This window comes from Myripristis murdjan, chromosome 13 (genome assembly GCF_902150065.1).
Source record: "Myripristis murdjan chromosome 13, fMyrMur1.1, whole genome shotgun sequence".
Taxonomy (NCBI): domain Eukaryota; kingdom Metazoa; phylum Chordata; class Actinopteri; order Holocentriformes; family Holocentridae; genus Myripristis; species Myripristis murdjan.
Window position 1 is genome coordinate 22,375,310 of NC_043992.1, and position 12,524 is coordinate 22,387,833.

General features: G+C 41.4%; 1 protein-coding gene across 3 annotated transcripts in view; it reads right to left on the reverse strand.

Annotated features, from left to right (window-relative positions):
- Nucleotides 1-12,524, reverse strand: part of sphkap (SPHK1 interactor, AKAP domain containing) — a 136,349-nt gene that overhangs the window by 28,820 nt on the left and 95,005 nt on the right. For 2 of the 3 annotated variants that reach the window (XM_030067606.1, XM_030067604.1), the window contains exons 3-4: nt 5,941-6,043; nt 4,306-4,416 (exon numbers count right to left, since the gene is read on the reverse strand). In XM_030067606.1, the coding sequence (XP_029923466.1) occupies nt 4,306-4,416; nt 5,941-6,043 (214 nt within the window). Of the gene's footprint in view, nt 1-4,305; nt 4,417-5,940; nt 6,044-8,818; nt 9,055-12,524 lie in introns of those variants that run through there. The other variant, XM_030067605.1, reaches the window with a different exon arrangement.

The following is a 12,524-nucleotide window of genomic DNA, read 5'->3' on the forward strand; positions in this document are numbered from 1 at the left end:
AGCCTTTGTAACGCACTTAGGGCTGGTTTCACACAAAGCACTCACGCTTTCATGGCTCTCCATAGGATGAAAGCACTTAATCTAGGACTGGGCTTAATTCGTATCTGTCAAACTGACCAAGTGGTAATGAAATTAATCCTGGATCACTGAGTTGAGGCTATGATCATGGAGGGGTAGGTCGGGCCTCTGGCTCCACAGAGATAGCATTCCAGAGGCATAATTTCATTAAAAGCCATGAAATAGCAAAGGGACTTCATATGAGGAGTTTTTGCCGCTAAAGGTGAGAAAATTGATTTCACATTTGACAAGTGATGAAATTCACAGAGACTAATAATCACTGCTAGGGTATGAGTGTATGCTCCCTCAGGATTAGATTCTCTTTTCTTTTCTTTTGTTTTTAAACAGATTTCAGATTATGTGTCTTACAAGAGAACATGTATTATATATTTAAGCCACTATCTAGATAAGAGCTTGGTCATATTTTCCCTCAGAGCCACCCAAAGTAGGGCCCCTCAGCCAAACTCCACGCAGGGTCTACAGTGTGATCACGTGTTTTATTTAGTACTTTATGCAATGAAATTACATTTAGATAACTTGCATGTTGCACGGCTTATTAACAAACAGAATGACATAAAAACTATAATATTAAGATGCCAGCGATCACTGCTCATATTTCTACCAAAATAAGACTCCTGCTATGTGCTGAATGGATCCATGAGTGTCAAACGTCTCGTTATTCTGCCCGGTAACAGACGTCAATCTTGAGTGCAACTCATGGTTTAAAACGTAAAGTAAAGCATTTATCCTCTCTATAGCTCACAGTCACAGTCTTGCTTTTCTTCAATTCTCTCAATCTGTTCTTTCTTTTCCCATGCAGTGTCACTTTCAGGTCAATCTATGACAATAGCCTCATGGACTGAGTAGGAAAATTCACTATTCTCTTCATTCTTCTCTTAAAATCCTGTTACCTGCAGTATTCTGTCACTTGCCAGTGACTTGCAACATATTCCATGCGAGGTGACACTATAAGCTATCTTTGGATGGGTATTATATTGTATATTTTGTTGTATATTTACCTCTACCTTGTTATTATGTATGACAACAGATATGGAGGAACAGAAATAGAAACAGAAAGGGATGGAGTTTGGGTAAATGGTGCAAAACAATGCTGAAAACATGTACAGCAGTGCAAAGAACAAGAATAGTATGAATAAATACTATATGTAGGCTTACGTGGTAACACTGTTTTTAGAGAAGTGAGCTAGTAGCCAAAAACGTTGGTTGTAAACCTCAGTGAGAAGTTGGATAGTTTGAAGCACTATCCCACAGCACTATCCCACTTTTTCCTAAAAGACTGGCATCCATAATCTGTTACTTAAATATTTGTGATTTTCACAAGTCTTTGGGTACTTGTGGTTGTATATCAGCATTGGTTAATGTGAAAAAAGCATCAACTTTTGCACACAAAGGTATAAATCTACATGGTGGCACTTTTGTCAACTCAATTCTAGGGAAAGCAGCTTGCATCTAATCAAAAAATCGCTCTAGGTTGCCAGGCAGGATGTCTCACTGTCATCTGACCTGTTTGGATTATAAAAACTGTACATGCAGCATCCGTGTTGCCATTTTGCCACAAAATTTATGGGTCAACACAATAAGAAGTTTAAGTGATGATATGGATTTTTGACATAATTCTGACATCCCCAGTGTGATCAGTCTTTGGAGATGCAATATTTACACCCTGTCCAATCAGAGAGTCATAGTGCCTAATCAGAGTGCATGATTTCCAGTTCTGCCGATGAAACAGGTAATTTGGCTTTGGTGTGAATTGATTTTCCCATTTAGGAAGACAAAATTATAACTAGTTGCATGAAATACACGAGGAAATTAATCTGAATGGATTTCATAAACAAGATCATTAAAAACTCAATTTAGCCTGAGTGGGTTGTGAGGACTCAGAATCAATAAAAAAGCTTTTCTGTACAGTAAATATCACTTACTGTGACAATTGTCTCAAACTCAGGTGGGTTTTTGAGCTATGAAGTTAGCACCGTTTGTTAAACTAGTTTATTCTAACAAAAAGACAAGGCATACACAGATGAACATTTATTGTCTTGTGTGCATTTAATTAATTCACTGATATCACATTATCCAACCTGGAGGAGTTGATTCAGAAATGTCCTGTAATTACAACATCATACAAGTTACAGCTTGTGCCTCTAAATGTTTTTGCAAACTGTCAAATTCCCATTTAGGCTAAAGTTACATCACTCTAGCATGTAAATTACTTTTTCATCTTCGATTATGTTACTATTACTCACAGAGCCCTTCTTTAATCCACATTTTCAGCTGTGCAAATAAGTGTGCAGGTGGAAAATCTATTGCATAATATTTCCTAAATGTAAGTGACACATTTTTTTTACATATATAAAACTAAATAAATGAGGACATTGTTTTGTCTCAAGATCTTACTGAGGAAAAGCTGCTGCACAAAAAATTGCCTTCTACGCCACTGGCTGAAATGTGAATCCTGCTTTTTGTGAGGAAACATATAGAAGCAAGTCATGTTTGCATGGTTTTACTAGAAATATTATGCTATTAAAGTTACTATCAGTGACTGCAATCAGCACCCATTGATTGAAAAATGTGACTGCAGTGAACTGACTAAATGTACAAATCTTTGCACAATAGTCTTGTATTGATCTCTTTTGGGTAGAATAAACTAATTTAGCACATTGCGTTAACTCAAAAACTCACCTGAAGTTCAGCCCACATGCTAGGACTTACCATGGCCACAAACAGAGGCAGACAAAGTACTTGTGTGAGCTTTATTATGCAAAAGATGCTGGTGTCTGGGGACTTGTGTTCGACAGGACATGAGATATATGATCACTTTATGGTCCTTTTTTAACGACTAACAGAGCTCAGTGAAATAAACACAGCAGGGATGCAATTAACAGACAATACAATCTTTCTTCAGTGATTTGATTACCCACGGCCTGCTGAGACTAAAAATAGAGTTTTTAGCAATCTCTTACTGTAATGGAATTGCACAGTTTATAACCTCTGTTCAAAGAGGCTGCTCTGTTATGAGAAACTATTTTGTGTTCGTAAATGAGAAAACGAACTTGGTTTTCACTGTTCCAACTCATTTTCAGCATTAAACAACACAACCCGTTTTCCTTTGCAGAACAAGTGGCCATGCCCAGACAACACTGCTCTCTTACTGGGAAGTAAAAAGGGATGTCCAGTCCTGCGTCCCCATTGGCTGATCACATGAGGAGGATCAAACTGAGCTGCATTTGTAATTTTCCTCTGAGAAAAAGTTGGTGCATCAAACAATCGTTTTTATACACTGATGTCACAGGCATTTGTCAAAGTAAGTTGCAGAGTTAAACCTATTTTTGTAATTCATTTTTATAGATTCACTAATATTGTTCTACTAAAGCAACCTTCAAAGTAAAAGCCCTAAAACCTATGTGAACAAATTAAGAGAGTAACTTCAAATGGTATCGCCACTCCATCAAGAATGACATCAACCGCAAGCAGCGGAACAAAACTGTGACTGGACATGTATTTGTGGGTCTGTGCCTAACATCAGCCTCAGATATTGCTGCAAATATTAAATATGTTCTTCAACAACTTTTCTGCTACACTAACATAAAATAATAAGTTATTTAAATTAATCTTATGTCTAAAATCCCTTTTTCTGTTACTGATATGGGATCATTTCATTTGTCTCCAAGTTGTCTCGAGACTTTTCTTGACTCCAATCCTTTTACAATTCCAGTGGAGTGACTGACCTTATTGATATGATGTTGTCACTTCCATTAAAAAATCTTATAATAGGAAATACAGAACTTGAATAGAGTGGAATTATTACAGCATTGAGATTTTATTTATTTATTTAAGTTTTTTAAGGAGATGGATAAAGAAAACCATTGCTCAAAATCATCCAATCAGCCTTAATTACCAACAGAGGCTGCAACAGAACCCCCACCACACACACACACACGCGCGCACGCGCGCACACAGACACACACACAGACACACACACAGACACACACACACACACACACACACACACACACACACACACTGCTGCCCCCTAGACAGCAGTAATTGAGCACTCCATCCAGAGAAAGCTGGATTCCCCAAAGGTGGCCCAACCTGCTCCAAAAATATTTTCTGCACCGCTCCACCAACGCAAATCTGCAGCTCTCAGACTGTGTGCTGGAGATAACTTGTCCCATGCTCACTGCCAAAAGGGTGTCCATGTTTCAGCACCCTCAGCATGCTACTCACTGTGGTGTAGCTGCCCTCCGTGTCATCGTCCAGCAGGCCCAGTCTGCACAGAGCTTTCTCATTCCTCAGCCAGTACTCGGAGGAGTCCAGCACACTGTTACTGCACAGCACCTGCAACACACAGATAAAGCCTACTCAGGTACCGCGGCTCCCGAGTCACACCGAATGGAATGTATACACACCGACACTCCTGAATACATGAGCATGAAGCACACACACACTCTGCAAGCCACCCTTTGACTTTCATCTGCCAATCTCTGTGTTTTCCCATCTTGTTGATGGGATCAATTGACCTTTCTCCAGGACCTTTATTTCCAGAGTAAGTGTCCCCGGGAAAGAATCAATACTCTGTCATCTCACCAGATCCCCCCCTTATATACACCACAGTTATTGTCTCCTCCCATGGACATTCTAATGAAGCCTATTGAGGTGAAAAGCCAAGCCATACATTTTGCCTTTGTTAATAACAGACAAGTGTCTTTCTCCCACGGGCACGCTGATATACAGAGCATCTTAGATTATTGACTTGCCGGCACATTGCAAAGGCTTTTGAAGATTTAATGACTCCTCACTTATAATGCTAATTTCTTTACAAGGACACAACAAAACAGGATTCACGTGATCAGCACCAGAGCTTGTCTTTCTAACAAAGAGGGATTTGTTTGTTTAAAAAAAATGATATTTGCAATGATGAAGAAAATAGTTTTGCCAAATGATTTCAAACAATATGCACCAATGTTCTGCACCTGAGAGATTTAAGATCATATGTTGTGACAGAAAGCTCTTATTCTGCAATTAGGTCATTTTACTCAACGGTTTTTGAAAAAATCCTTAAAAAGATCGGACATGTTGGACTGGATATGTAACCCATGTCTTCATTGTGTATTTATAGTGATAATCCATGCCCCCTCATGCTTTGCCCACATTGGGGTGGGCCATCTGTGCAGGCCCGTGGCCAGGTAAAGGTGACGTAGACTCAGCTGATCTCACTAAGAGCGATTATATCAGAGCCTGGCACAGGTCAGCGGAACTTGAGGCCCAATTATAAGAGAGTCGTCACCTCATGTCCCCCTCCACACTGCAGGAGACGGGAGTGCAAGTCAGTTAAGATCAAGGGCGGTAGGCTAATTAGGATCTCTCACACACACACACACAAACACACACCAAGAACTCCATTTGCACACTTGCATGCGTACACAGTAACACACATACAGACAGACGTACACACACTTTGAAAGGAAATTCAATCTACCCATCACCTCAGCCCACTGATCTGTACTATTTCCCCTCCTGTCTCTCTGGCGCTGCGAGATGATAAATCAACTGGCCTGACCTGAGGGCCTGGCCGTCCCTCTTATTACACAACCCCTGGGTGTCAGCGGCACCCTGGGGGAGGAAATGAAAACCTCCTGCTCATGGACAAACAGACAGACAGACAGTGGCAGCGACAAGATGACAGACGTGACAGACAGGTACAGATAGACAGACAAAGAGAAGAGCTGGTGAACAGACAGGCAAGCAGACACACAGACAAAAGAAACAAGTAGCTGACAGACAGACGGATGAACAGGCAGACACACACACACACACACACACACACACAGCCCTCGCACTCCCCCAGCAGAGGATCTTTACCTTCTTACAAGCGGTGATGGAGGAGGCCATGGTGCTGTCTGTGCTGCCTCCCTCTGCCTCAGTTGCCTCGGAGCCTTCAAACATGGCAGACGACTGGAAGTTACTGCAAGGCAACAAGAAAAAGAGTTGGGTTTGTCAGAACAGGTCCTCGTCAAGCACCTCGGTCCTTCACCGGGCTCTTTGAAAGTCTGGAGTTGGTAAGGAAAAGGGAGCTGTGCTCTAATTGGAGGCAGCCCGCAGTCTGTCGTAACGTGAGGCAGTGGCACTCATCTGATGAGTGAACAGGACTGCTACTGTGAGCTGATTCTCAGGCAGCTGGTAAACGGTTGTTTAGTTTTAACAAAGGGGATGCAAGGGAGGTTCTCCCTCACGCTTCCCCTCAGACTTTAGATTTAAGAGGGAGAAATTAATTAAATATTCTGAGCTCACTTTATGGGAGTGGGAGATGGGGGATTGACAGCTTCACCACAATTTTAAGGTCCCAGTGCCTCAAAAAGCCCATTACTGTTTGACCAACCTGGGTGACCATCACATACTGCTGTCAGAGCTTCTGTCTTTTTTTTTTTTTTTAACATCAGTTCAGCGAATACTGAGTCTATATCTTCTTCTCATGTCAAGTCTTTTTCGTCATGTTATCCTTTATGTGTAACGAGACTCTGGCACCTGCTTAAAGGTTTCTATGGGGATGTCTGTGTGTCTTCTCTTATTGCATGGACTATATAAACACCCCCATGATAGACTCTCTCTGGCATGGAGCCAAAGCCAATTGCTGCACCCATTAGTGAATTACTCCCTTTTAAAAAAGGGCTATCAGTGTCTTCCAGAAGCACTACAGCCTATCTACAGATTAGCCATTTTTATATTAGTGCGACCTGAGCTGCCACTGCACATACAAATGACGAATCATTTTAAACTGTGAAAAATTAGCATCAATAACAAAATCAACCACTTTGCCAGTTCTTTAAATTTGACTTAGTGAACATTCAGTATTTTACCAGGACACTGATGTTAGTGAAAAACCAAAAATACAATTCCAATCTTTTGCTGGCCGAAAAGAGATTCCAACATTCAAACAAAATGACACGTGATGGGCATGTCTGTCAGGATACAGTATGCCTGAAACAACACGGAGACCTCAAATATCCCAGGAAGGCTTCATTATCATCTGTGCGTGCTTTCACTGAGATAAGCCCCATCCAGGCTTATCTGGAATGGCATTAATGAGGATCAATTTGGAAAATAAAGGAGCTGGGGATACATATTTAAACAGAAGCAGTTGTTTTTTCTGTAATCCACATATTTCAAAGCAAATTAAAGGCATTCCATTCTGAAGGCCCTGCAGGGACCACATAACTGTATCTATTTGCAGCTAATGAACATGTTTGATGTAAATAATTGTCTCAAGGAGAGAGTGAGTTTGCTGTGGATGGTTGGAGGCATTGGAAATCCCTAAAGCTGGAAAACTAGGCAAATGATGGTGTTGACAAGTGGGTATGATGTGCTTTAAATACCTCTCCAAGGCGCGCGCATGCAAACACACACACACACACACACACACACACACACACACACACACACACACACGCACACACACACAATGCAATAGTCTTCACAGGCAAATGCTTCTGTGGTGGAAATGATCGGCCTACTGGATGCAAGAAATTGGAAATGCGCCGAGTAACACACTGTACAGACAGCGGCTATACACTGACTCCTCTGCAGTGTCTGCGCCTGAGATGGCAAGCGCAAGTAAATGTTGAGCATTTTTGATGAAAATTGGAGAAGACGAGCTGGATGGATCTGTCATGCATAACTTCATGTCTAATCTTTGTGCGTAATGACCTTTCCATGGCGACACCGCGATGATTGACAGGTTGGCGCGCTCTCGTGCCCCAGGGGCCCAGGTACCCACTAGGCACCAACCTGATGTGAGGATACAATTAACCTCTGAAAGATCTGGCTTACAAACACCTGGACCCAGTATGAGTCCCTTTCTAAATGTTTATATTGTGCACCAACAGTTATAAGAGCAGGTATTTTTTTTTTTTTTTTTAATCAGCATCACCGCATCAGTAACATTTCATCAGGAGGATTTGAACAGGATCGGTAGGAACAAAACATTTAGTCTGATGAGTTTAGGTAGTCTTGAAGACTATAAAAAACAAGGGTTCATCGAAGTGGCTTTTATTTATCATCATCAGCACCCAGTCCAACCCAGATGACACAAATAGGTAACAGACAGGCGCATATGGACACATTTATGGCTATATTATTAAAGGACATTGTGTGAAATCTGACGCCTCTATATGCAACGCTACAGCTACAGCTGACCACTTTTCTTTACTGCCACACATTTCATATATCACCATCAGCCAGGCACTGCAAGCTGAGACATTTTGTTTACTGCATCCTGTCATGAAAACGGTTTTACTGCAATACGCTGCATGTTGTATTTAAACAATAATGCATTCTGTTAAAACATGGGCACATATTTACAAGTGCAATGCAATGCAATGCAGTAGATCACTTTGCGCTTTGATTGCACGGAGCATAAAATGCAGGGTGCACAAAGACTTTACAATCATTTCATTCATTTCCTTGCGTAAAAAACATTTTTTATAAATATATATATATAATTAACTGTCGAAGGATACAGTGCACAATATAGCAGAACCATGAGTCTCTACAGGAATATTGCATAGGATCATCGTTGTGGTAATAAAAAAATACCATAAAGTACGGTTAGGACTCATTCTAAGTATCACAGACACACTTCAAGTACCTATCAGGATTTTTTTTTTTTTTTTTTTGGTACGTGCTGAATTCTCAACGGCATTTGAAAGGCTCCTTAAAACGGGTAGGCTCATCAGTTTCTTACCTCGGCGTTTTCAGAAGGCACTTTGCGCCAGCCATCCTGTCAAAATAGCCAAACTGTCCTTAGCAGGTGTGAGTCAGTTTCCTCGAAGGGGGCCGGGGTTTGGGGATAGGTAGGCTACAGTAAGGCGCCTCGACGCGTAATTGTCTCCGGGACACTCTTCGGTCCAGATGCGCATCCCCGACCAAGGACTGAAGGAATCCCTGCGCCGCCTGCTCCCGTGCCTGCTCCCGTGATGAACTGAGCCCGGCAGCAGCGGCGGCGGCGGCAGCAGCAGATGACTGCCTATCCGTCTGTCCGTCAGAGCGCCGAGCGCATCACACACAGCAAGCTGCACGACTCAGGCAAGGGCATGGATACGGAAAGCGCGCCCGCATGTTTACGCTCACACACGCTGGCACGCGTACACTGAGACGCACGCGCACACGCTCACACACAGTTGCTCTGTCGTGAATACACTGTGTGTCCAACGTGACCGATTTTGCTCCTGTGGTATATGCTTTTACAAACAGTGCACTGATGCCTCTCTCATGACCCTGAAACAAAGCGCGTGGGCTTCAATGGACAGAGTAGTGATAGTTGGTAGAAAGTATAGTAGCAACAGTAGTACTAGTAGGAACACCAAGTATCTTAATGTAATACATTCAATGAGATCAATGCACTTATGTCTCTGTTATACCTAACCTTATGAAGCATAAAAACCTCCATTTGTGGATGAAATACAGTTTTCAGTCAGTGTTTTTATTTTATTGGACGAATTGGATATATTGCAAAAATATAAACACTGGAAAAAGGAAGGAGGCCAAACATTTCATCACATGCAGGAACAGTGTCAAAATTTGACAATAAAACATTAAAAACTGTATGTTTCTGTATGACTATATGTTTCCCTATGTCAGTTTCACCAAAACCTCTTACCATAATTTGTGTTAAAGGCTTTTTTTATGTGAATATTAACACAGCAGACTGATGTGCAAATCAGGACTTTTTGATATAAAAAGCTGCCTTTCAATGAGACATAATTCAAAATGTAGAAAATATAAGCAAAATATTGGACAGCTACAAAATCCCTCTAGATATCAGTTTGTACAAAATAAATCAATAAAGTGAAATACAAGAATTCCAGAGAGGGAAACCAGGAAAACAGGCTTGCACTAAGCATCCCTGTAAAGGTCCTTTCAGCAGAAACAAACACTGGTGTTGCAGTGCTTTGCATGTACAGATCCTGTATCTCAGATGCAAGTGGAATGTTTTTAAGATAAAATGAATAAAATATAATCGCCCTGTATCACCTGCTTTCACTTAATGCAGATATGTGAATCTAAATAAATCATCATATTAAACGCAGCAGCACTAATGGGATGTGACGCGTCTGTGAATTATTGCTGTGTGTGTATGTATGCATGTGTGTGAGTGAATGCTATGTACGCTCTTGTGAGTGCATTTTTGTTTGCACAGTTGGAGAGTATCAAAATATGTATCATGGCAGTCCAGACTCTAATTATATATTTAAAAAACTGGATTTGGCTATGAATAGAAAATCACGTATTGTCATTCAAGTTGACGAGAGAACTCCTCATCTAAAAGAAATCATCAGCCCAGGACAGTTCAGCCATGTTTCAAAGTAAAGGCGTTTGGCAACATGTTCTCATTTCTGCTCATCAAAATATGGCAGCTTGGCCCCTTTCACATTTGACACTGAGGTCAAAGACACCCCTCAGCTCCAGGATGAGACACATCGAGCTCTCTCACTTTTATCACGTGCCAGTGTCGTGGTTAGATTTGGCAACAAAAACACTTGGTTAAGGTTAGGGAAAGGTTACATTTTGCCATAAAAAAACAGAAATTGGACATGAAAAGTCTCGCTGGAAGCTGGAGTCCAGCTCAGGTCTTGTGTGTGAAGGTCCTGTGACTCACCAGCCCTGTATCGAGGCAAAGTGTGTAATAGACCCGCCAGTTAGGGTTAGGGTTAGAAGCAGCAGTGATGTGACGTGATACAAAAAGATCAAGTATGTATGAGGAGACTGTTGGAATGGTGGATCAGTTAAACACATGGATTTTCCTGTGAATGTCCTGGGTTCAAATCCAAGTCCATGAAATGCCAATGTTTGTTTTTAACGTGTTCATTTATGTTGCTAAGTAACTCTAACCACAATCTTAACCCCACCTTAACCAAGTCTTCTTGCAGACACTTTGGCTTGATCTTGAGCTGGACCTTTTTAAAAAATCTCTCTATTTATTTATTTATTTATTTTCTGGGGGGTTCCAAGACCTCCTGCCAGTTCCCAATACTTTCTCTTTAAAACATGACCTTTACTTTTAAAGTGCAACCAAGAAGCTCAGAAGGTCACGGGAGCAGTGGCTTCATAAAATGTGGCACAGATGAAAATTTGTTTTTGTACCTAAACTTAAAAGACATTTTATGATTTTTCTAATTTTTTTTTTTTTTTTTTTTTTTTTTTTGTATGTAAAGTAAAACTTCAGATAAAATGGAGGTGGCCACTGCCTTTGTGCTGGAGCCTATCCCAGCGCTCACAGGGCAGAGGGCAGGGGAAACACCCTGGACAGATCACCAGAACATCACAGGGCAGACAAACAAGCACATTCATGCCTAGGGGCAATTTAGCATCTCCAATTCACCTGACCTGCATGATCTTTGGACTGTGGGTGGAAACCCACGTAGACACGGGGAGAACATGCAAACACATGCCACACAGAAAGGACCCTGGGACCAGCTGGGAATCAAACCTGGGACCTTCTTGCTGTGAGGTGACAGTGCTAACCACTGCACCACCTTCTTTTTTTCATAGTGTTCAGGATTCTCACAGCACTGAGTGGCAACCATGCATTTAGCACCAAGACTCATCATGCAGGGTGACAACACAGAAACATTTCAGCATAAGAGTGCAGGACTTCAAACTGTATTTAAACAGTCGCATAGCAACAGTCACTATTCGTGTTGCCAGCGGGGCAGCTATAGAAGAGCCAGCCAGTAAATAAGAGGAAATACAGCATAAAACGATCGCCTTTTGTACGTACGCACAAAGCCGCGCAAACACGTTTGTTTGAATTCCCAACACAACCAGAATTCAAATTCCACTAATCTTCTAAGCTGAGGTAGATACACCCTGACTATTATGATGTCCTGGTATCCTCCCAACTTCCTCTTCTTCCTCTTTCCTGCTGTCTTCTTGTCCTCCTTGTCATTCCCCCTTCACACCACTTCCTCTTACTCACTTTATTCTTCTTCTCTTCTTTGTCCTTTGTGTTGTTGTTGTTGTTGTTGTTGTTGTTGTTGTTCTTCTTCTTCTTCTTCTTCTTCTTCTTCTTCTTGTCTTTCTTCTCCTTCATTATCTTCTCTGTTGACCTCCATACACCTTACCCAAAAGCTTTTTTTTTTTTTTCTAAGGGGGAACTAATCCATTATGCATTTTCTTAAAATATAAGATGGAAGGAGAAAAAAACATGGAGATGAAAGCGCAGCAGAAAGGAGACATCTGAGGGAGTGGGGAGTAAAAACCAAATGAGGAAGGAATCAGCTGGAGTGCAGGCTCTCACTGTCAAAGCTCTGTCATGCTGGGGCTATTTTTAATTTAGTAACTGAGTACAAAACAGTATCACATTACATGACATCAGAGTGAGAAAGACAGAGATAGCAGATAGAGGAGATGATGATGATGAGGCTGAGCAGTTGTGACGTGTGCAAAAA